General features: G+C 38.4%; 1 protein-coding gene across 1 annotated transcript in view; it reads left to right on the top strand.

Annotated features, from left to right (window-relative positions):
- Positions 1 to 26,782, top strand: part of LOC135251934 (thrombospondin type-1 domain-containing protein 7B-like) — a 174,436-nt gene that overhangs the window by 132,889 nt on the left and 14,765 nt on the right. The window contains exons 16-21 of the mRNA XM_064329817.1: positions 16,942 to 17,075; positions 17,431 to 17,584; positions 20,051 to 20,192; positions 20,745 to 20,860; positions 21,342 to 21,459; positions 24,440 to 24,585. Coding sequence (XP_064185887.1) covers positions 16,942 to 17,075; positions 17,431 to 17,584; positions 20,051 to 20,192; positions 20,745 to 20,860; positions 21,342 to 21,459; positions 24,440 to 24,585 — 810 coding nt within the window. The remainder of the gene's footprint in view (positions 1 to 16,941; positions 17,076 to 17,430; positions 17,585 to 20,050; positions 20,193 to 20,744; positions 20,861 to 21,341; positions 21,460 to 24,439; positions 24,586 to 26,782) is intronic.

Genomic DNA, 26,782 nt, shown 5'->3' with positions numbered 1-26,782 from the left:
TTTACATTTTGTTCATATACAATGTTACCACTATAATGAAAAATCAATTTTGAGGAATTCTATAAATATGTGTGGCTTATTGCATGGGTTAGATATTGTTTTCTGTCCCTGGTACTGTGGCATTTGCACCCAGAGCCTCAAATGCACATATTTCTGATATCTGAAATGATTCTGTGAGGCGATGATGGCAATGAAATTCAGTCTCCATGCCTTAACTCTTTTCTGAAGGAATATACTTCTCTGTATATCTCTGTACATCCCAGAGGAGAAAGTCACTAGACTGTAGTCAACAGTCAAAAATTAGACATACTATATAAAAGTGTCACATCTTAAAGAACTCACTGTATGGCCACAAGGAATAGCCAAATATCTAAATGCCTTCATATAGGCAGTCATTTTGCTATTGCATATGACTTGTATCACATGTGCATGATATAATGCACCACACATAAATCACACTTAATTATTTATCATTCTCTTTCTGGTCATTACAACATTAGATGGAATGCCCACACCTGTCTTTTAAGGTCTGAAAAATGTGTTTGAAACTAAATGTAAAAGACTCTACACCTAGGCCTGACAAACCTTTTATTAGTTCCAATAATTGACAGCTGATGTGATTACAATGAACCACAGCTGCGGCCATGCTTGTCTGTAGGGTGGGTGCTGCCCCCTGGTGGACAACACCTCAAGTCCTTTCCTGGCATCACAATATATGTGTGCGTGCGTGTGTGTGTGTGTGTGTGCATGTGTAAACTATATGTTGGATACCAATCCATTATAACGCGGCATATGAAAGAGAGGGATAGTATAATTTGACACTGGTGCATGGTCTGTACAGTATCATGTTGTTACTGCACAATAAAATTCAGTGTTAAATCAACTCTTACAGAGTACATATGGTCCCAATTGAACTCATGTGCTCTGTTAAAGTTGAATTAACACTGGACATTTTACTGTGTATGTGACCTGATCTGGTTAACTGCATCCGAGGCTGATGCCTGTCTCGTTCTCTTCCCTCATCAAATGTCAAAGAAAATTCCTTAGGCAATTAAAATGCATGCTGAATCTGTTACCTGTACGCACAAATCTAGGGATAAATCTGTTATCTATACACACAAATCCACACAATACCAGAGGGTCATTGATGCCTCTTGAATTTAAGTTTGAATTCCCAATTTGTAACATTTAAATTGAAGAAATTAGAAATGGTTGTTTAGGTCTACCAGTTACAGTCTTGAGCCCGTAGCCAGAGCAGAGTGGACGTCTGCCTTGTACGACTGGCCTTGTCACATGGTAGAGATATTGTTTGCCTCAGAATGGGAATTTCAGTACTGCGGCCGCTAATATTATTTATAAACCTCACCTTTATTGTTGAGAGCAGGAGTAAATTTGCCATGTTTGTGAGAGGTATTCAATAGCTAAGTTGAATTACCTCACAACTGATTCATGATTGGTCTCCTTAAAAAGAGGCTAGATCAACAAATCGTATTATAATAATATAATGGCGCTTACGTCTGCTCTTGACAACTTGGAGTTACTTTTACTGACAGGATTTTTTTCAGTTGTTAGAAAAGCCAGTCCTTGCCATATATGAACCGCAGCCTCCCTTTCAGTGTTTCATCTCAGAATCACCCAATCAAGGTCAACATCCTCGGTCTTTGCTGGGGTGCTGCTGGGTTGTTTGAAGTGTTTATGACTGTTGAGGGGAAGGTTAGTTTATAGTTACGCTTTGCAGCAGAGAAGAACATTGTACTCTCTCTCTTCCTCTTTCTTTCTCTCTCTGTCTCTATTTCTCTCATTACTTTTCTGTTTGCTGGTCCATGTGCTGAAAGTAAATTCACATGTTTATAAAACTGTATGAGTTGTAGCAATGAAATCCAAATACAGGCCTTTGTGTATTTGAGCAATGGTAGAAAACAAGCACGGAACCGTCCAGACCCATGGCGCAACTCACTTCCGCAGACACATTTTAGATGGCACCACCTGCGCATGCGTCCTACTAAACGAAGCACCACCTGCGCATGCATCCCACAGAATGTCCCTCAAAGGTCGTGCGTGAGTGAGTGAGTGAGTGAGTGACCACAATTTGCCATGCATAGCCCATGGCGCCAGTTCCTGCATGCCGTGGGAAAAAGGTTATATTTCTAATAAACAATTAGTTGAACATGTGCTATCAGTTTTCTTTTTTAAAAATATTCTAATGAAACTAATGTAAAAAAAAAAATTTCATTAACTCCTTAATTTTTTTGTTGTCTTAATGTTACTAGGATGGTAGAAAGTCATCTGCAAGTAGGACTCCTTTTCATTGGCTTGCAACTTTTACTTCCTGCTGCCGTATTGAGTTAGCTTGAGCAAAGTAGCCTATATTGAAATAAGGTGCTCGATAAATCCAGAGCATTTGATTGAGCTACATATTTCCTGAAACAGCCAAAATTCAATCAGTTGAATCCTGCCCAGTGTCTCCTCCCCTGATGTGGTCTCTGCATACATGCTGAATCCTGCCCTAGCTTACTGACCGTAGCTATCATGTGCTTCAGAACAAGTCCTTGTACAACTGCAAACATATAAGCTCTACAAAGCTTTATTCTGGGCTCGGACATCCTCTAAATGGCCATTATCATGCCTAAATCACATGCGCAACATAACAGGAAAGAAGACACCAGCTGCACCACAAAAGCAAAATGGGTGAAGTACTGTTATGCTACTACACTACACATTCGGTGACCAGATTTGGACCACTACTGTTGGCGCAAGGGTACCATAAACCATACACTCAGGAACACAGGATGGATGAAATGGTCTCAGAGATTTTGGAGTGCTGCAGACAGTGACTGCACAAATTGTGGGATTGTAGGATTTTCCATTTTTGTTTCTGGAGTTTGTTTCTTTTTTTATTTAATTTACATATGCATGTCAAATATCTCGTTTTTAGATTATCACCATAGGAATGTTGTCTGCTCTCTCTATTCCTGCTCTCCTTTTCACATGCAGTAAATCAAAGGAAACATCCTTGGGGCAATTAATAGGCATGTGTCAGGTCTTATGTACACTAATCAGGGGTGCCCTGGAGTTGTTTCTCCTTTGAAAATTGTATTACTTTATTACCTGAAGACACAGCACACCCAGAAATCTGCATGATCAGAGAATGGTGCACAAAGATCATGTTCCTTTTGATTTTAAGTTTTAAAGCAATTTGTGACATTTAATTTGATGTAATTGATTTGAAAATCTTAATATCTATATAGATAATGGTTGTTGAGGCCAGTTAGTTGAAATCTATCTGGTTGAAATTGTTAGAACCAGTTCCATTTTTAGGCAGAAGCTGGAGATTGCAATTTTCTGCATTTAACAATTATTTGTCTACAAATATCACTTAAAAGCAGAAATGAACAGCCATTGTTTACAAGTTGTGCAGTAGCTGACCAGGATTACCTCTGAACAACCTCTGAACAAGGCAACTTTAATACATAAATTTGTCAGCTTTCAGATAAGGCAGTCCTTGTTTGTCCCTGCTCTCACACCCTACCCTTCCACACCTCAGACAGTTTCAGACAGTTAGCCCAGCCATGCCCCCTGTCTCTCTCAACCATCCCCACCCCTCCTGCACTACTTAAAGTAGGCATTACTTTTTACTTGTTTGGTCAGTTTTGGTGCTTTACATAAGCCTGTTAGCATCTGTTGTGGTGGACATTCAGTGGTTTAACATTCTGCTGTTGCCATCCAAGGAATCTGAACCTTGCATCTGGGCCTGGTGTTTTTTTGGTGTTCTTGGTGTCTGGGTCTGATGTTTTTGTCTTCCAGCTCATCTGGCAGTTTTACATCCCTGGTTTTTTGGAGTATTTATCTGTCTTTTGGTTTTTGAACTTTTATTTGGTGTTTGGGACTATTTTGGGCGAATCTTCTATCAATTTTTCTAACTTGTCTCTGTAGCATTAGTTATTTTTTAAGCATATTTTACATTATCCTCACCTCCCCAACAATGTGTTCTTTCTATTTTTGGAAAGGTTTATGCTGCTTTAATGAAAAAGACCTACTGTTTTTCATCTGGTTAGTAACCTAGAATCTAGTTTTTGTATTGATCAGTTTGAAAACATGAAAAAATGTACTGTAGGACTAAAAAAGCATCACATTAAGTGATTTTTTTAATATATAATTTAATGAAAGCATATTTGTTGCTAAGTGGGTTATGTACTTAATTATGAGTTAAATTAATAGCAGATCACCGTGTCAAACACTATATTAAATGGCCTTTTTCCACATACAGTACTTGGCAACATATTTCCAATGTTTCTTCTCTGTAACTTTTGGTCAGGGCCAACAGAATTAAGCCACATTTGTCTCACACATACAAATCTCTTGCATTGCATCTAATGCATTTCTGTATATTTGAACAGCTCAGAGAGCTGGTGGATGGCAGATAGAATGGAGTGATACAGCTGAACAGAAAACAATGGCCTCCTGTGGGAGGACATTTCTACATGACAAATTGCTGGTGGTATAGGCAAGGGTAGCGGTGTAATGCAGGAGCACGGTGTGTGTCCATGTGTGTTATATACACAGTAAAATGTATGTATATAATAAATGTATAATACAATGTTAATTCAACTCTAACACTGTTAATTCAACACTAACAGATAACACTGGGCATTCTTCTACTGTGTATGGTTCACCCGATATGGATGTAAATGTCCTGCTGAAAATTGCAGCTTAAACCAACCTAAACTGGTTAAGCTGATTTAAGATGTGCTTTTGCCACTTTTAGCTGGTCAACCAGCTGTTCACCAGCTAAGCAGCCTATATAGTCAGCTAGTCCACCAGTTTGACCACAGTTTACTCTAGCAGTTTAATCAGCTTTAACCAGCTTTGTCCAACTAGAGACCAGCTTTTACCAACCACAGACTAGCTATTACCAGTTAGAAGTGTCGAAAACACAACTTAAACCAGCCTAAAATCCCTGCTAGTCTTAGCTGGTATTTTCAGCCGGGTACCCTCAAATTAAAGTTGACTCTACTTTAACCTCATATTCATTGTTTCATTTCAAATTCAATGTGGTGTACAGAGTCAGAGCAGCTAAAATGTGTTGCTGTCCAAATATGGACTTCACTGTATATCAGCAGGTTTAAAAAATATAAGCCATGGCAAAACTTTTACTTCCAAAACTCAAATATGAAGCATGTGAAGATAAGACTTGCAAATTCTCACAAAAACAGGTAGGTGTCTTAGTAGAAATTATTTATGCACATGCAAATTTTGATATTTCATAATCAGATTGCTTTTTAAAATTTGCATCATCATGTAAAACTTAAATGCTAATTTGTTTGATTAAAAAGAAAAAAAAAACAGGGGTCTTGGGTATCAGAAAATTCTATCATGCAGACAGTATCAGTATGATAAAAAAAATATTCTCTCTTCATTATTTCCATCATTAGTGATAAAGCAAGTGTGAAGATGTGCTATGTGTTGTTTGCAGTGAGGTCAGTTTGTGACTGTACTATAAGTTTGCAATCTATATAGTAAATCAGCTGTGAGGCTTGTTAGAAGTCATCAAATTGGATTTTACACTACATATGTACATCATTCTGTGCCATGCTATGCCATGCAGTGATGGTACTAAGGTCATTTTGAAGGCACTTTAACAGGCACCTTCTATTGGAAAATAAATTCCAGGGAGTGTTTCTCAGGGTTTGACATACAAAGCCATGATTTATATGGCCTATTTGCACTCTCATTCCATTCCTGGAACACTCAAGTAAAAATTCCCTCTGATTTTCTTTCTTCTTTCAAATGTGTATTAACCATTAATGTAAATTAATGTTCAATCTGCCATCTGGAACATGCAATTTATGGCATGGCAATTTATATACTGAATGGTAATTGTCCTGTCTTTCTGTCTACCATTTGTAGGGTGGAACCCATCGAAGTTACAGGAAAGATGCCATCCCACCATTTTTACTTAAGTGAAAAATAGTTTAATATGGTGTTCTTGGAGAAAACAGCACATATTAGCATTGCTCTTAGGCTTCTTTGACTTTCTCTTTAAAATTATGTTGCTTAATACTTAGTGCAATACAGCATTTTAATAAACATGAAGAATCATTTTTTTCCAAATAAAATCTTGAATGGCATTGCTTGGGAATTGGCAGAGACAAAATGTTCAAAATGTGGCTAACTAATGATGACATGCTTCGTATTCCCCAAGTACATACTGTAAAATATATGTCAGTTTTGGCAGTTCCCTAATAAATTGCCATTGTCCTTGCAGAAGGGCATCGGTGTTTACTTGTATCCAGAATATTAAAATCCTAGGAGCTCTGCAGGTTTCTCAGGTTTTCAGGGAGTGAAAAAATGGTTGATGAGATGATTGAGATGTTTTTGTTTTTTCTCGAGGCATTTCAGTTCACTTAGGATGTATTCAGTGTGAATGTGAACAGTGGGCAAGCTTATTTGCATTAACGAGTGCTCCCAGACGCTTGCCAGAGCTTTCACTCTGTAAAAAAAAAAAGTTTAATGAAGGAAAATTTGCTCCTCAGCTCCTGAAACTGATTTAGATTTTAATCTGTGATTAGTCGTATCTAATCACGACAAGAGAGGGAAGCACAGCGCAATTCAGGCTGGACCCCACAGGCAGGCCCTCATAAGACGGTGCATTCATTAGGCTTAAAATCAAGTGTGAACCTAGGAGCTGGTATTAGCATGTCCTTGCAAGGCTGGCATGGATTTAGCACGTACTGAGCTGATATGAGTGTGACAGAACGACCGAGATAGCCATGATGACTGTTTCAATCTTCAGCATAGACATTATCTACACACCAGAAACTACAGCTTTAGGTGTTTTTGTTGTGTATTTCTTTTGAAATATGTATTAAAAGGTTTTTTATCACCCATTTGCAGCAATGATTCCAGAATCAAAACAATAAAAAATTGTGTCATTGTCTTTTGCATGTTCAAATACTCACCATAGCTCCAGATATGGTGTGTGCACATTTCCTTGTGGCAGGAGAGCAGCACTCTGGGATGTTTGATATTTCAAGGGTCTAAGCTAAATCCCTATTGTGGAGCACATGTAAACTAGGAGAAATTATGGCTTTTCTCCCTAATTATGCTACCTGGAATGTTTAAGCTGTGAAGAATCTGCAAGATAGACAGTAAAATATGTTCATTAACAGCAATGGCTGCATTTGTCTTCAGATGTCCCCTGGCTAATTGTAAAATTAGAATACTGTCGTGAATTTCTAAGTACATGCAATAAAAGTAGCTAAATATTTCACAACTCATAATGTGACTTGTAAATGGCTCTCCTCTGCTAAGAAGGATGATGCCTTTTACCAAATCTAAAACTGGTCTTAGAGAAGTCTACTGTAGAGAAAATTAACACTTAGAGAACAGTTAGAGAACACTTATTAATCTAGGAAGGGGAATCGCTGTCACCATCAGAGATAATAGCAGACACTTATGTCTGCCCCATAACAGGCTACTGCTTATTATCTCTTCCATGGCCAGAGGTAGTGCTTGTAATGGCATGTGTTCCTTCTGCAGTATGTTCTATTTATGTGTAGTGATCTTTTTTTAATCACTCGGATACAGACTCTATATTCTTAATTTCGCTCAGCATTCAACATTCACTGCTCAAGTTTGCATCATTGAGTTTGGCATCATTTTGCCATTTAAACTTGGAAAAATGCTAATGTGCAAATGCAAATTGTAGTTTTGTTACCGCATCTTACTCAAAGGCTACATGTTGGCTGCATTACAGTATGCTTTTGATAACTGCAAGTTGTAATGAATTATATGGTGGCTTTGGGCTGTGAGCTGCAATAGGTGGGTGGAATTTTATATTTCTATTAATTAAAATGAAATAAATGCAATTTCCGTGAGATTAAGTTTGTATCACTTTACAAGCAGCTGATAAACTGTTGGCTAGCGCACAATAATACAGCAGTGTAAATGCAAATTTCCTCATCTGAACCTTATTAGTACAATTTTATTGCAAATTTATGCATTTGCAGTTGGATTTGTAGAGGCAGCCTTATCAAATACAGAGGTTTGGAGGTATTCTTATGTTCATTTGAAAGGCTTATGAATGTAAGATCTGAGTCATGTAGTGAATTGTATGTGCTGCGGATCTTTTCTTAAGTGGAGATTTTTCTGAGGTGGTGTCCCTTTTCACTGCTCCCTCTGGTGTGAATCTGCATATTCTTTAGACAGTCCCAAGTGGCAGGAAGCTTAATTTTCTCTTGGAACATTTCCAATTCCATCAGACCGTTCCTCTACTCCAGTTGGCCCTTAGCATTTACTTCTGCTTCCAAGGTTAGCCACGGCCATTTCAGCTAATTACAATAACAAAATGAGAAGAGCGAAAAATGTTGGAATAATGAATATCTTCTAGACACCTGACAGCAATGGAATGCCATGTTCCCCTGGAAAAAAAAGCTCAACTGCATATTGAAACAGAATTTATTCACATCTGTCATAAAACATGTCCTTGATAGACTGTGCAACAGCTGTTCCCAAATTCAAGGTCCGCTTCAGATAAATTGAGCGTTTGTGGGAAATTTAAGCATTTAACAAATATGCAGTGAGAGCGTAATCATGTAAATGGACAAAAATACTTCATCACAAGGCTAAAATTGTGGATCCATCAGATAATATTTTGCATATTAAGTATGTATTGTATTTTATGTGGGTATCCTGAGTATTGGAATTATGTTTAATGTTAAATTAATAATCTCAAAGATTTTCATTAAAATAAATGTCTGTTAAGTCACTGTCTATGGCCGAATTAGGTAACACAATGGTGATTGAGCCTATTATTATATTAATTTATATTATTAATATTATAATAATTTATGATTAAAGAACTGGGTGTCTGTGGCGACATTCCCGGAAAAAAATCACAAGCAGTGCATAGTTAGTGACGCGTTTTCCATCACCCATCTGTGGTTGGTCCGCCTGGTAGACAGAGCTAACGCAACAGGCTCGCTCTTCAACTCACTTGTGTGTGAGCGGCGTACTGTTTTTTCCGGTGTCTGCTAGCATTACAATAACAGAGAAAGTTATGGAACTAAAAAGTTTTTGTGTAACATGAGAGGTCATATTATTTGTATGTATCAACAAATATGGATTTCGTATTACATTTGATGACAATGTAACGTTACTAAATTACATAGCCTTGCTATTTGCACAGCTAACGCTAGCTACCGGACCATGTCAAGAAAGGCAACATTAGTTCAGACTCACAGCAGCCATCTCTCATATTGGGTAACGATGCGTTAGCTAGCTAGCTAATGTAATTAACACAATATGTCAGCTAACAATTAGAAAAAACGCTAGCTAATGCTACCGACTGGTACCGACCTCGCAAAACGTCTCTCGAATGCAGTGCTACCTTGTTGAAACGTTGCAATGTAGCTAACTAAAGGTCAGTTCAGATCAATGATTCGCAACGAGACTGGATACAACTTGCAAAATTCCAAGACGTCTGATTGTAAACGTTCTAACTGCACTTGACGATTTGACAAGGTGGGTCTTTTGAGACTCCAGGCAACGGCTTCAGACGCGCTGCAACTAACCAGTTCACACCGCTGCAATTTTCTCTGCAACATTCTAAAACCGTTTCGTCTCGTTGCGAATCATTGATCTGGATTGGCCTTAATGTTACAGTTACTTACACTGCCATCAAGTTCATCAATATATTATAATGAATAAAGCCGTCTTTACACAGAGCATTAACCCGGGGTATAGGTGGAGCAGAGCCGGGTCTGATTTCTATGTAAAGATGTCAAGCCGGAGAAAACTAAATTAAAGAATACGGCAGTATGGATTAGCGTTGTTATTATTTTATTACGCTTCTTCATATGTTCCTTCAGCCTTGATGCCCTTTTTTGATTAAATCTCCTTTGTTTTTGTTTTATTATTCTTGTTCTGATTGCTAATTTAACACAGCTTTATTCTCAAACAGTTTAGATAGCAAAACCAAAAACACCAGGGGTAACATTTTGCAAGGCAGTTGTTTCAAAAATATCACACAACAATAATTCACGAGAAAGACTGTTTATTGTGCACGAGATACATAATTGCACAAGCCACAGCGAATCCCGCAAATTCTTCTCTGCAGTGTAAAGATGTTCATACCGGGCAAAAGGTGGATAAAGAATGTCTGTGGAAATTGATCATCACTAATTCTACCCCAGGTCTGCTACAGCATTTTAACCCAGCTCGGCAGTGTAAAGACAGCTTAAGTTAGCCTAATGTTAGACAATGAATGAGTATGTACATAACGTTACTTTTATAACAACCGTTTTTTATTCAGTAAATAGTAAGTGCTATAGTTGGAGTGGCCCAGGTGCCAACTGACTGACGTCACACAGGCGACACTGGTTGGATCCGGTTGGATCTCTGGGAAGTGAGGTCAGAAAACACACCTGCAATTACTGCTTTTCACCACTGGTACCGCCAAAGAGAACAAAACGGAAATGTTCAAGATTGTAACTTTAATAGTGCATACTTTTTGGTTTCATGTATCACTATTTGGCTATTTCATTGTCAAGGCATCTTGCCATTCTTCTGTTCAGATGCTCAAGTTGCATAGTTGTAGTGCTGTTTATCTGATAAGGCTATATAGTCTGGTGGAAATTTTTTTGAAGATTTAATGCACTTCAGTTTTCTATACTGGGAAGGACAGTGCACATCATCACATCACATCAGTGAGATCATTGTGGAAACATTGTGAGTCTACTCGATTGTAATGCCCCCTGAATTACCTATTACTGGCTTGACATCTTGATGGAATACAGTAACACACTTTATTACACTTTTGTGAAGTAAAACTAGTTTTGTGGCAGAAGGCATTAGATTACTCTGTATCTTCGACTTGTGGAAACAGAATGACTGTGCGCACTCTCCGTCCAGCGCTGCATTTTCTTTTTGTACTATACGGATATGTGCGCGACACATAGTAAGGGTATTACAGCTTATGATGAAAGATTCATCTCCGTGAACTGGTCCCTCAAACAACTGTCTTCTGTCACGTCTGGGGAAGCCGGCGACAGTAATGGCCTGCTTTATTTGGAGTCGGAGTCAGACGGTGACACTTAAAAAGATTTACAGAGGGATTGATAGTCCCTGGGTCGCTTTTTCCACTCAATAGCACTCTTTAAATGGAGTTGTTTGAGGAGTCCATCTTTAACTAACAACACCCTTGAATGCGGAGGACTGTTGTCCACCCAAGGTCTGGGATTAGGGGATTGATCGTCATTCCTAACACCCATCCAGCAATCATCAGGACTGTTTAAAAGCAACTAGCTTCTGTCACTAATCTGTCCCTTGGGTCAGGAACTCTGCAGGTATCACATTTTTACTAATGCATTTAGAGTCACAATAAGCTGGGAATTCACCAGTTTGAATTTAACAAAATTAAAATAATATTTTAGTACAATACAGGCTCATTTATAAACATAATATCAGAAAACAAAGTTGTGCTTGTTTTCCAAGCAGATTTTAAAGGAATACAATAGTCATTGTACCCTAAATGGAAATAATCCTCCTTCATTTTTTCATGACAATTTTTATCATTCTTGTTGTCGTTCTTAAGAACAGTGTGTACAATTGTACATCTACATGTTGGCTAAATATATCAGCCACATGGTGGTGCAGGCCACTGAGCTGGAACATTGAATTAATGCATCTTATTTCCACCTCAATTGCTTTTAAGACTTATAGTTATTCTGCTGTATATTGTCTACTTCTTTTTAATGTATGCTCAAAAATGCCCTTGATACCGGTTCACCCACATCACTTTGTGATTTGCCGGCAGTACAATTAATAGCAGCAGTACTCTTTTATTAACCAGCCCAGGTTTAAAGACAATTCATTTATGTCTTTGGAAGAGCTCAATCCAGCCTTGCCAGTTAACATTTATGTTTTGTCTCCCTCTTTTTGCATACATTTGTCACTGTTTGAGAAGTTTTGAGAGTATGGACTGGAGGACCGTCAGAGCCTCAAATGGCTTTAATTTCTTTACATTATAAGACAGTTATATGATTCAAGACTTGGAGTTTTGCCACCAGAAGGAACTTTGCTTTTAGTTGCAAACATACATTCATTATGTAACTATTTTCCATAAAGTTGAAAAGAGACCAAAAAATAGGTAATCTTGCAGCATTAACAGATCTGTTTTGTGGTATTCTATGAATATTTAATGTTTTGTATGAGCCAAAAATCTAAATCTGTCTGCTTTATTATAACATGCAGATTATTAAACAGAATATTTGTTTAATATTTAAACAGAATTTGAATAGGGAAGATTCCATTCTATAGATTTTCATCACTACATCCAGATTGTTGTTACATCCGATATTCTTACAAATGGGTTGCACTATATGGCAACATGCATATTAAATCCATTTGTGATAACTTTTTATAATTAATATGTACAGAGAGGATGAAGACGTGCTCCTGTCTGTTAAGGCAAATACATGTTTTCCAATGTTTAAGTCTATTAAATAATTCCACTGTAAATGGAATCCAAAGTAAAATGGCTTTAATTACTGTTTTCTGCATGAAATATTAGAGTGCTTAATAACATATTCAGGTATTGCTTTACAAAAGCTGTTCCTGGCAGGCACCATAATTACCAGCAGATATGAAATTTGTTTCATGCAATCAATAAAACGGATTCAGAAATGGTTCTGCTTTTGCAAAAGGCACACAGCCTCAAGGCTACTATTTTATGGCTTGTGTACCAGTCCTCTCTGTGCCTCATTATGTAGTGTAGTCATTGTTCTGCTATTTCAAAACTATAAGGTTTTTAACTCTAATTGATTTCCTAACTCATAGTGTAGAAGCGCAGTCAATTGTTCCTGGAAAGCACTGAATCCACTGACTTGGTTTTGTGCTTGATTAATGGAACCTGAGTGGAGCCATACTGCAGTCTTGTGGAGTGGGCGAAAGTATCAGCTGATTGTGACATTTCCATTGGCATTAATCTTAACAAGACGATAGGCTGAGTAGCACTGAGTATCCGCCTCTTAATCTAATGATTTGCACAGCGACAGACTGAAGACAGAACAGCTGAAGGTGGTCAAGTCAAGTTCCTCCAATTTTGAAGCATAGATGAAAAAGAAAGAAGAGCTACAGAAACTAATGGATATATCGCTTTTTTTCTCCCCTTCTGCTTGTCACGCACTGCTAATATGGACGTCCACAAAGGCTCAGGTTAGTGCCGATCATTCTGTGTTTCTGCTTTGATTAAGTCAATAGGGCCACTGCATGCTAAGTGCGTAACATTGCGCCCGTTGCTAGGTGACCTCTTCCAGGACCCACCTTGGTTGTAGGGTTGCAGTAATTTATTTGCATTTTTGAGGGTGAGGAAAATTGAATTAAAATCTTTTAAATCTCTAAAAAATTCACCCTCTCTTTAATTTTGTGCCCCTAATCAGACAATGGTTTGGAATCGGGGTATTTCATTATCTTGTGAATAGTAAATAAACTTATAGAAACAGAGAGAAGAAAAAGTAGAGGGGAGAAAATAAACCTACCTGTGAGAAGGAGTTTGTAAAACCATTCCCTGTGAATACTGAGCTCTATAGTTTGAGCAACAGAGCAAGCTTTCTTTATGTTCCTTGAAATGGCTCTTGTGGATGACATATTGGGACAGTAGTGACATACATAAGTATATTGTGGCATAAATACAAAAATAATGACTATTGGAGGTTCCCTAGAAAATGGTTTACAATAAATAAAAACCATTCCTAAGCTGCTAAAAGGCCTTTTCTTGACATATATTGTACAGAATTCAATTGCCTTTCAGGTCTGCCGTGTATAAGTTATACATAAGTTCCACCATTTTAATTTTGTTTGAAAAGATTACTGCATAACTCAGTGATATGAGCGATCGGTTTATAGAAATCTGAAGCAAGGTCTGTGTATGCAGTATGAACTGAAAAGATTGAGAATGACATGGTTCTATTCCCCTACAGCATAAACTAGCTAGCCAACAAAAAGTCCAGAAATGTGACTTCAGGTGATTTGACCAATCGGAAGCAAGTGTAGGTTGTATGAGAAATGAAAGACAACAGGTCTGTTCCGATCCCCATGCACCCATTATGAGCAGATGCCAGTACAGATGGGATATGATGTGAGAGACCGAGCTGCGAGCGTTTTGCTCACGTCTCACACACACGCATTGTGTGCCATTATATCTGACATGTATGAAGCCGGTAAAACATTCCTGGCAAAGTCACGTTTTCTTACAGACCCTGTGCATTCCGTTTCCTCTTGTATTTTAAGCATTCATTAAGCCACAAGATAATGATGCATTTATATTTGTTCCTATTTACAAACAGGGAATTTCTTTTTAATGCAAAGTATCACATTTTTAACATAATTGCAGAAGGTCTGATCCACCATGTCTGTTCTGGTATTCACTTCATATTTACTTCTGAGTCGCAGTCATGTAAACGGTCACACCACAAATAGCTTAAAATGTAAATTTCATGTTAATTACACAGTACACATGATCTCTACATCATGTGATATTTCATCTTTCATGATCTTTTGGGATAAACAAAATTTTTTTAAATTATTTAAATTCTCAACTGAATAGCATTTGTTTTTTTAGTTCACTTTGATGATTAAAAATTATTTTGATTGTGGATTGTTTGAAATGTGTGATTTATGGTATTTTACCTCTTTGTTAGTGTGTGATCTTAATTTGTCATCGTAGTGTATATTCACATGAAGCGATGCTTATCCGAGAAACAGTGTCAGTCAGTGTTATTCTCAGGAATGCAAAAGCACAATATCAATTAGGAAGGCACAGAAGGCTTATTTACCATCAACAAGCCAACAAATGGCGTTGTAAACAAATGTAAATACCACTACACTGCTAAACTATCTTTACTCAGGTATATCCATAACATTGCCATCCCAAAAGTAAGTCCAAGAAGAAAGAAAGAGGATAGCTAAAGGGGGTCAGGGTAGCCATGTTGCAGTCTGATATGGTGGGTCTTCAGTCTGTGTTTGAAGAATCTGTATGCCCAACACAGTGCCATGATGTTCTTGGAGAGGGACAGTTTGCTGTCTAGTAGCACTCCAAATTTCCTATCAGGTGAAGAGCGCAACCCTGCGGTGTAATCCAGAGGGGGGTGAAAGGCCAAGCAGGGGGTAGGACTTGGCTGGAAGTGCAACGTCTCAGTTGTAGCTATTTAGAAGTTTAGGTGATGGTTTGTCATCCGCCAGGAGACGTCATGTAGAAAAGCTGAGATGTCCGCTCAATGTCCAGTGCATCAGAAGGGGGGGGGGGGGGGGGGATTATCAGCATAGCAGTGATAAGACAGGCCATGGGAGGAGATGACCAAGAGGAGAACGACCAAGGCCTGAAAGATGGGGCAACGGCATCCACCCCGCAATGTAGGGCAAATCGTAAATGTAGCAGGCAGACCTGCTGAGAACTCTCCTGCTGATCTCTAAAATAATCAGGGAAGACAGCAACAGGAGGCGGTGGTCAGCTGTGTCAAAAGCTGCAAAGAAGTCAAGGAGGATTAGAATGGAGGAGAGAGAAGCCATGTTTGCAGATTGGAGGTCCTCACTGAGGACCTGAGTTGTGTATTCAGCTCCGAAGCCAGACTGCTGAGGGTTGAGGATTAAATTGTAGGATTAGGCAGCATGGACTACAATCTTGGAACTGACCCTACTTACTTTAATTATCCATTTGCGTCCACACAATAGCAGCCTGCACACAGAAACAAGTACCTGCGGTTTAAAATGATCCAGTATCTATTAAGTACAATTTAAGATGTGGAAATTGTTTAAAACTAATATTTATATTAAATTAATATTTGAATATCTTCTTGCACTGCACACAGTTACATTGGCACTTACAAACATTCAAAATTGATGTATAAATTTAATATAAAAAACAAGTATGAAATACACCATCCTTCTGGTCAACAAAGAAGCCAAAGTCACTGAGAACTGTATATATTATTTCTGTGTTTAATAAGAACATTAAGATATAATAACTTCTTAACTCAAGAGCTGTAAGTCAACTATAGAATCACTTATTGCTTAAGGGCTACCAATTTTCTTAGAAATGCAAAGTGTACTAAGAACAGAATGGAGACATTTTATATTTTTATATGACTGTATGATTGCCTCTTTGATTTAGCAGTTAATTGTTGTTGTGTTGGGTGGTACATCCACAGTAAAACCTTAGAAAGGACTGCAGTTTGCTTTAGTCTTCACTTTCACAGCTTTTACTTTGAAGTGTCAGTTCTGCACTATATTCGCCACACAATTACATTACATTGGATTTTATGTCATGGTGCCCACAATAATCCATGGTGATGCATGTGCTCTGCAGTGTTAAATAGGAGAGGACTATTTTAGCGTATTAACACACAGAGCTGAGAACTGTTCTGACACGTTTTAGGTGTCAACGCCACTAACAACCACGCAACTCAGCTGTTGCACTTGTGTAAATTCAGCAAAAATAGTGTGAAATAAACGCTTTTCTTTTTTTCATTTGAAGACAGGGGTCTTTATGTATCCAGCGCTAGTGCTGTTTGGCATATTAACCTAACTGTTTTAAGAGCTGAGCATGGCTGAGGTTATTTGTTTTGCAAAGTGCCATAGTGTAGATCTCAGATGTCACTATGGATCTGGTATTGTATTTGTGACAAGAAAAGAACATCTGTGATACAGAAAGCCATCCTCATCCTCTCCTTAAATAGAAACAAATGTAGGCCAAGTACTCAGTTGAGAAGTTTAACACTTGAATTTGAATTGGAAACAGCTGGGCCCCATGTTGGCAGTGGACCCCCTCTTCGCAGGAGAGTACTGGTCCAGTACCATACAAAGGCTGAATGCGTTCATCCAGATGTGTGTTTGTGCAGGTGCCTGTGTGATGGCCGTCCTGTGCTCTCTGTTTTGTGTCTGCAGGTCTATGAGGCAGTGCCCTGTTACAGCGAGTGCAGGCAGCATGTATGGGTGACAGAGCCCTGGTCCGTTTGCACCATCAACAGCGTGGACAAGCTACCGGACTGTGGGGAAGGAGTCCAGAGCCACAAAGTCAAGTGAGTCAGTATCCCTTAGCCTTTCTGTACCTTAGAAATGAGTCACGCATGAGTCAGTATCCCTTAGCCTTTCTGTACCTTAGAAATGAGTCACTCATGAGTCAGTATCCCTTAGCTTTTCTGTACCTTAGAAAACTCATGAGTCAATGTCCCTGCCCTAACACGTCCTGTACCTGAAAGTTAGTCACATGAGGCAGTATGTCTCTCTTTTTACTTACTGTATCTAAGCTAAGTCCCATGAGACAGCATTCCTAGCCTAAGACATATTGGTTCTCAGAAAAGTCAGATGAGTCATTAGCCTACCCTTTTTGAGAAGCCAGTCATAACTCCACCTATTCTATCCCTTGATTGGCAGGTGTGTGCAAAGGGGCAGCGAGGGCTCGGGAGACAGTGTGGATGACAGCCTGTGTGACCAGGAGGAGGTGCCTTTCAGAGCACAGACCTGTTACCTGCCCTGCCCTGATGATTGTGTGATGTCACAATGGGGCCAGTGGAGCGCCTGTCCTTTGGTAAGAATTTTTTTAAAAATCTTCCAGAGCACTGGCACTGGATTCAATCAATATTTTGTCCTAGAAAATAGTGTTTGTATTATTTTGGTGGTGTTTTGTTTATTTTTGTGAACTAGCCAAACTCTTTTTGAATAAAAGATGAACACTTCTTAATCAAAATTGAGTCAGAAATGTTGATTCCTTCTATTTCAGTGTATTAGTAGAAACCATGGGCCAGGTTTGTTTGGATTGCGACTGCTTTTTTGATGCAATGTATAGCTACATTGTCGCAATATGAACGTCATATTTACTAAACGGTCGCAATGCTTCAAAATTGCTATTATGATATATATTTTGCAAGGATTGCGTCACTCTGCTCTACTTTCCATTTGATGCTTAGTTAAATGTGTTCATGCATATGTTTACCTGGAGTGAATGGGCTCAAAAAGAGGGAGGAGATTTTGTAAATTAAGCCTAAAGCATGTGTTAATTACGACTCCCCACTGCATGAGAATTTTTACAACTCCTAAAAGCAGGTGGTAATTTGTGCTAATATAGACTGTAGCTTATACACAGGATGCTGGAGGAGGATGTCGGGCTGTACGCACATTCTCCACAGTCAAATCAGTTTCCCTTGTGGGTTGTGTGAGAGGAATTAATGCATTCTCTGGTGCATAAAACTCTGGAAAGGATAAGGGATTTAAGATGTTTCACACGTTGCTCGTAATCACTTCTCATTTATTTTCTGATATAATATGAAATTACTTTTCACTGTGACTCTTTGCTTTGTAAATCTCTTTATGCATGTACTGTGTTCCATCATTATCCAACTCTTGAATCCGTGATTAAAACTGGACAAAACTGAATGCACTGCAGGTATATATCTGGTTAATAATTTAGTTTCTGTAATCACAATCTCCTCCTTTGTTTAAGCTCCTAGCGAGGGGTAAACCAATCACAATTAAACAATGTGCATCATAACTTTAATCTTGTTCCGCTATCTGTATGCTTCAAAGCATCTGTAACAGCCATGGAAAAAGTAACAGGAGTAATCTTATTTAAGAGTCTACAGCCAGTGAAGCAGAAAAGTCTACAGTTAAAGAAAATCTGCAAAAGAACATCGCATTTATTGCCAGAAGTCAGCGTAGTTATTTATGTTAAATGATTTTGTTGATTTTGTAATTCTAATGCTTTGTAATACTTCAGTCTTGCAGAATCTTGCTAACTGAACTTATAATAAACCAGTGAATCATATAAAAGACTTTTTTGATTTGAAAGTGTACAGTACATTTGAACACAAATATTCAAGGCAAAAAAAGTAAAAAAACAAGGGGCTAATAATAATAATAATTAATATCGCTAAACACAATATCACATACAGTAGGTGTGTGGCTGGGTAGAAGGAGCGGGAAATCTGCACTTGCTCAAATAATTTTTAGACCTGAGCTGGCGATCAGGTAATGATGGAAAAACAGTTAACTAATTGACTAGATTTGGAAAACTTCTTGAATTGTCAGGCCGACAGCGCTCTGGCTCACGCTAGCCACCAAGATGATGATTTGCTGGTGAGAAAGTCTGCTGTTACTTTGAGCGCACCTGGGTGTGCGCAGGAACCTGTTGTGTTGCCCTCGATGTCAGCTGCAGCTATCCCACAGACCTCCTGCAGCACTGCACGGGATAATAAACGTCAAGGCGAACACATTCATTTTAACTACAGTCACATAATTAAAATGAAAAGGTTGTTCACATTCAAGTTGCATTTATTGTCATTCTTCTCATTATAGACGGGTGTAAGAAAAGAACGGAATACAGTACCCTGGGGACCACAGTGTAGTATAAGAACAGCCATAAACTATTAAAAATAGAAATAAATACAGGAATTTAAATTATTAATTTATATCTTCTCCCACTTTGTCGCATGGCGAGTCACAAAATTATCAAGCTCAGTTTTGTCAAATCCATAGAAAAAAACCTCTTCATCAGTGTGCTTACTGGCAACACATCATGCGTCGGCTGGAAAATAGAGCCCAATGTATGGCTGCAGCCGGCCTGCTCATTCAAGCCATTTCCCGTATTACCAAACATTAAAATTATCATGATTATTTATTGATTGTATTTATGTCTTCTTTATGCACTTCAGCCATTACAGCATTGATGCAATGAACAATGTTATCTAGTTTTTTTTTGTCTTGTTGTTTGTAATGACCAGAAAGTTCGCATTTAAAATCCTAATTGACTAGTGTTTTATAGGAAGTGAGCTGACGACTGCTCTCACAGTTGACATTATAGCTGTTTGTTTGACCCAAAGACCTGGCCAGTGACGCATTTCAACGGAAACTCATTAAAGCTTGACACAAATATATTTAGATTACTGTAACACCATACTGGAAAATGTAGCCTTCTTCACAGGCAGTGCCTTATCATGTGTAGGAGGTATTTTTGGCAATAATTCCCCCTGCAATAATTCAGCTTTACCTATGATTTCAGCCATGTGACCAGAACCCAACCAGGAGACGGTCAAGGAAAATCCTGCGATTGCCTCAAGCTGGGAAAACCTGCCCTGACACAAATCAGACAGAAGCCTGTATCCTCAACAGCACCTGCTTTACCTACCACTACAACCTCTCAGGTACATTCACTCACCTCTATAACCTCTCAGGTACATTCACTCACCTCTACAACCTCTCAGGTACATTCACTCACTTCTACAACCTCTCAGGTACATTCACTCACCTCTACAACCTCTCAGGTACATTCACTCACTTCTACAACCTCTCAGGTACATTCACTCACCTGTACAACCTCTCAGGTACATTCACTCACTTCTACAACTTCTCAGGTACATTCATTGACCTCTACAACCTCTCAGGTTCATTCATTCACCTCTACAACCTCTCAGGTTAATTAACTCATGTCTACAACCTCTCAGCCTCTCACAGTAATCAAATAAATGTGCACTGGACAGTGTGTACTATATGTACTGTAGTCACCTAATGCTGCAATACCTCCCAACACTGTCTCCTATGTAATACATTTTACTAAACAGTAAACAGTAAACTAAACAGTATTTATCAATATCATAAATTAAATCCTTCTCATTGTTTCATGTAGTTTTATCCTCTCTGATGAATTGAACATCAATCTAATAGCAGATGTGTGTGTGTGTGTGTGTGTGTGATAGATTGGAGCACCTGCCAGTTGAGTGAAAATGCTGTTTGTGGATCCGGTACTAAGATGCGGCTGTTGGACTGTGTACGCAGCGATGGAAAGGTGGTGGAACTGACCATGTGCAAGGAGGTAACCTCTGCCCCCACTCCTGACTAATAATGTACATGTGTATGCCATGAAACTGCATTTCAGTCAGAAAAAAACTGATTTAATTATGAGATTTATAAATACTGAAAAATCTGATTTCCAACAGTAAAGAACATCTCTGCTGTATCACACTTCAGTCATCTCAAAAAATATTTCGGTCCTAACTCAATTAACATTTGCCCTTGGCTTTAACTCATAACTGAAACTGCTTTTTTTCTTCACAGACATAATTTGTCTTGTGAAATCTTGTGTTTGTTAAAGTCATCAAAACTGTGAAGAAAAAAGAAAACTTAAATTAACCCCTGAGTCATGAAAAATATCGACTGAATCCTGGCCTTACGAGTCCAGCAAAGAACCCTACTCTAAGGGTTCCTTGTGATTTATTGAATTGTAATTCAGCATTTTGCTGAAGTGAAAATAGAGTTGACCCCTTTGCTACTGTGACATTTTTTCCATTTTTCAGCTGGGTTTGGCAAACTTGTGGAAGCTGAGCGCTCGCTGTGTGGTGGACTGTCCAGTGAGCTGCCTGCTGTCAGAATGGTCTGCCTGGACTGCATGTTCACACACATGCGGAAGCCAAGGTACCTATTTACAGTCACCTGCCTCTCCTGTAATAGGATGGATCTGAATCATGTATCGTGTATTTGAATAAATGATGAACTGTTTAATATGTGGGAGTAATCCAAAAGGATCTGCCTGGAAAAGTATTATTTATTACCTCTTGCAATAAATACTTCAAGTTGCCTTTTCAAACAGAATGCTTAAACAGACTTTGCTATAATTATTCTTGCCCATATGGGATTCACAATTTAATGTGGCAACTTAATTTAGTATTCTTTGACATAGTGAATGATTTATTTATGAGAATCTAATATTTATCTCATTCCGTAGTGCTTTCAGAATATGCATTGTTTATTTTGCACCTCTGCACCTTGAACTAATGCACTTGTTGTATGTCGCTCTGGATAAGAGTGTCTGCTAAATGCCTGTAATGTAATGTAATGTAATTTAGGGCCTTCTGGTTGTTCGGTATCAGTTTGATGGAGTAGTGTTAATTGTTTAGCCAGAGTGTGCATTTGTATCTGGAGTCCTCCTTTGGACCTGTCTCCCAAGGAGATTGGCTTGTTAGTCTGTTAATTAGAAAAATCAGATAGTCTTAATTAATCTTAATTTGGAAATGGCTGGTTTTCTTCCCAGAAGAATTTGCCATAAATCTGAAAGGAGTTCCAAAAAGCTGTTAAATCACAGATCTGGGAGTTTAATCCAAGTGGCCAAAACCCGGCTTCTTTTTTGAAGCTCGTTTCCTGATCTTGTTGAGAGACATTGCTCATTAGCCCGAAAGCGGTTGGCTCCAGTATAAGTGTTCCAGCCACCTGTTTCAGTGTAAGTCAGTGGTAACAATACGGTCAAAATACAAAGTCAATAATTTTTTTCCCACAAGAAAATGTATTGGCAGTAGGAGCTTTTTCTTTGTCTAATGTCTCCACATGAGCCGTTTTGTTGGTTATTCTGTTATCTGAAGATTTTAGTAGTTTGTGAATGAATCAGGGAGAGTTTGCATCACTGCCAAGTCACTGCATCACATGTTCTTAGTGGACGACCCGGACTCGTCAGGAATTCATGCCCATATAAGAGTCCCCTTTCTCCCTACTGTGTGGTCCCTGGCTCCAGTTTGTATAACATGGCGGTGCACGAAAACTGCACTTCCGCAATTTCAAAACACTTTTCACCAAGTCCATGGGAAGTCAGTGGGTGATGTCACAGTGACTAGGCCCATATTTTTTCTACAGTCTATGGTTTAGTCCAACTGAAATCTTTTAATGAATGAAAAAATTGTAAAAATGTACGTTAGTTATTTGGAAGGACTTAACCAGCTACAATGGATGTTTTTTCCCAGCATGATAAGGGAGGGACTGTACTGTACTGTATATGCAGATGCATGATTTATATAGTTCAGCTTTTGCAAAACATGGTCATGTTAATGGGTAATAAGACATTATTATGGGTTTCATATGTAATCGTTTGTTTAATCACATAAAGGCACCTACCTTGACATATACTGTATCCAATTTTCACCAAATTCTATTTCATATTTTCAAGAAGGTTTCAATTAGTCAAACTGCTGCTTTAACGCAACTGCCAGTGCCTACTCATTTTACATGTCTATAGGAGCCTCTCGCTGACTGCACAATATCCCTTTGGATTTCATTTATGCACCATATCCATCTTTTGAAAGGATTATTTGCTCATGTTTTTCCTGTCATAAAAACCACTTAATAGGCACTTACAGATAGATCCAATGTTCACTGAGCTCAACAGAAGGTTTTTACTGTTGTTTTTCTCTGTATTTTTTATTTTCTCCCATTTTGGAATGCCCGGTTGTGTTCATAGGCCTGTGATTACAGGCATCATCCAACACCAATTTGCGGGACCACAGACAATCACACATTTCCTGCCAATGCATGCTGCCAGTGACTGCTTGATTTCACTGGCTGATGCATTTTAAAAATCAGTGGGTATTTCAGTCACTTGACATCTCTGTGAGTTAAGTGTGTTTATTCAAACTTTTTTGTGTATTGATGACACGACCCCAGTCAAACAGTTCAGAAAATGTAAGAATTTAAAAATATATATAATACTTTGTAAAGTTTCTCACTGAAAATGCAGGCACATTGTGATTGTGAAAATCCTGGAGGGCAGCAGTGTCTGTAGGTTATTGTAGTTTCCATTATATAAGTAGCCAATTAAGGCCTTGACAACAAGGTATGTGGATTCTTTGGCCATTCAATACCTTAAATTAATCACTGGTCCTAAAGCAGACCAAAAACCAGCAGTGGGTAGCACTGTTGACTCACTGCAAGAAGGTCCTTGGTTAGAATCTTTCTGTGTGGAGTTTGCACCTTCTCCCTGTGCCTGCATGGGTTTTCTCCCACGGTGCATGAATGTGTGTGAATGGTATGTGTGCGATGGACTGGTGACCTGTCCAGGGTCTATTCCAGCCTCTCGTCTAATGCATGCTGGGATAGGCTCCAGCACTTCCTGTGACCCTGACCAGGAATAAGCTGGTATAGATAATAAATGAATGGATTGATGGACACTGACTCACCCGGACTGTGTTTGGATTTCTGTTCGGTAAGACATTTAGGCACAAATTTATCAAGGCTGTGCAGGGCCACAGTGCTTTACTGGTTGTAGAATTGTGACTTATCAGATCTAGCTAACATAAATAAATTTTGCAGAGGCAAAATATAGAAATTCTACATTTGAACCATCCATAGGAACCATCACAAAAAATTGCATTTTAATTAAATGCATTTGAATAATTTTTTATTTAATCTACCATTTGTTGGCCTAGCTGCCTAATCATTGCAGTCTGTACATAGCAACTTTTGCTAACAAGCACTGACTCCATCAAGCTTTTGCTTGAACCCTTGGAGAGTGTTATCATTATGTACATCAGGAATATCTCAGGTAGGTATAGCTGAATTCTGAAGATCTGGATGCAGCCCGGGTGGATGTATGATGAAGGTATGATGAGCTTTTTGGTTGATGCCTCGGCAGGTCAGATGATGCGTTCTCGAGGTGTGATGCAGCAGGCCCAGGAAGAGGGGCGACCCTGTTCACCTCAGCTTTCCCAAACTAAGCCCTGTCCCATCAGGCCCTGCTACAGGTGGATGCTGGGGGAATGGTCTGAATGCCATGTGGAGGTAGGGCCCCAGTGTCTCCATTTGTTAACATTCAGACAAGGTGTATGACAGTTGTAATTTTATGACAGCTGTAAAAACACTTATTGACACTCAATGATGGGATGCATGACAAAATGCACAATGACTCTGACAATGACAATGGCATACTTCAGATAGTTTACTATGTACAATGACAATAGCATAGTTTTCCCAATTATGTTGCAAAGGAGTTCACGCTTTTTTCATATTGCATATGTGTCACTATGGATAACTGCATTTTAGACTGTTATTCTATTACATTACTTTAATAACATGTCCATATGAGCTTTTGTTTTCTCGATTGTTTCAATTCTAAAGAAGCTCTGTGAAACTATTAATTTCTCATAGGACATGTCCGATACTTGCTTTACTTATGGTATGATTTATGATCCTTATGCATGCCTATTTTGTTTTAATTACATTTAAGTCATATTTTTTCCTTTCCCGACTTGTCTAAGAGAAATTATGGAATTACAAAGTGATTCTTTTATGATTTTGATGAAGACACTGATTGCCTCGACAGCTGTTATTTTTCAGAGCTGATTTTCTTTTCAAGCTTTGGTGGGCTAAGATATTTTTATTGTGCACTTTACAAGGAAACTTATCAGCAATAAAATATGATGTGATGGCTTGATAACTCAGATTAACCCAGATTTTAATAGCCTTATTTTGACAGCAAAGTTGTTCAAATAGCAGTCACCCTGACAGTGGCTCAGTGCACTAATTGCAGTGCTGTTTGTTCTTGGACATCCCATTTCATTCATTTCAGCAAGTGTCCAGGTCATAATGATGTATAGGACTTTGATATGGACAATGACTATTGCAGATAAATGTAATGAAATTAATCATTTTACTGTTGGAGATAGGACCACAAATGCCACTGTCATCCCTCTTCAAAGATCAGTGATTCAGGAAGAAAAACCATGTTTCTCTGACTGAATCATTGTGTTTGTTACAGTACCAGACTTCTCAAGGACATCGCTCACAAATTAAACCACATGTAATTTACTCTCATTTCACACCAGTGAGTCAAAATGACTTCAGGATAAGTCACCCTGCATGAATTTATGCTTTATAGAAGAAAAAAAAGGGAAGATTTTAATTGAATTTCTAAAATACATGCACGCATGCATGCCAGCTCAGTGGGTTAGGGACTCTATCATTGAAACGTGAGGTTACTGTTAATGGACCAGTGTTTGGATCTGAGGTCAGATCATTAAAATAAAACAGGCTTCAGTTACATTTTCTTCAGTTCTCAAACCTTTCTTGTCATGTGTATGATTTGGGTTTTAATTAAATGTCCTGTGTTCATCCCCAGAGCCTCTCTCACACAAAACTCCTGAAATCCCCTTTGGCCACAATTCCCAATTTCATCCATGTCCTGTTCCTGTACGTACATCCATCCTTATGACTGTAGATTAGTTTTCATTGGTCTGATGTGTTACTGCAGTTTTCAACCAAACACATTTCTTTCAGTTAAGAATATATTTCAAATACCATTTGAATACCATTACACCTTTTCCAGTGCAAGGTACTGTCTAAAAGAATGGACCAAAGCCAAGTACATGCCAATGCTAAAAGGAGAAATACACAGTGTTGCACCCTGGGTGAAAATGCATTTGAATACTTGAACATTTTGTGCTCTAATCTTGTTCCCTAACAATATGCAGGCTATGTTTAGCATCCACTACCCAGTGTCATCATTGACTATCTGAAACCACTACAAACACATTCAGGCTAAGTAATGTACCTTATGTACCTTAAAATAGCAATTTTCAGTTGCGTAAAATGAAATCAAATAAAACATCCCTAATATTTAAATGCATCAACTTTAATTTTAGTAATAATCAATGAGCATTTTTTATAAAATGCATTTCAACAAGCCCTTACCACATGTAATTGCTCACTTTGGTCACCTTAAGAAACCTTATAAAACAAGCTAACTAAAAAAATAACAATCAAGATTTTAGTACCATTCATGACATAAAGAATGTCACCATTCATTTTTCAGTAAAATCTAAATGTATTTTAACAGACTCTGTAACAAAGACACTTCAGAGGAAAACCAGGACTGAAGGGTGTGTTATGACATTGACATTATAAATATGAACAGTTTGTTTTGTACTATTTTTTTTTGTTTATAAGGCTCCGATGCTGATTGCATTTAATCCTGTTGGAG

The sequence above is a fragment of the Anguilla rostrata genome, chromosome 3 (genome assembly GCF_018555375.3).
Source record: "Anguilla rostrata isolate EN2019 chromosome 3, ASM1855537v3, whole genome shotgun sequence".
In the NCBI taxonomy this organism is placed as follows: domain Eukaryota; kingdom Metazoa; phylum Chordata; class Actinopteri; order Anguilliformes; family Anguillidae; genus Anguilla; species Anguilla rostrata.
The sequence above is the reverse complement of the archived record's forward strand: the minus strand, read 5'-3'. Positions and strand labels throughout refer to the sequence as shown.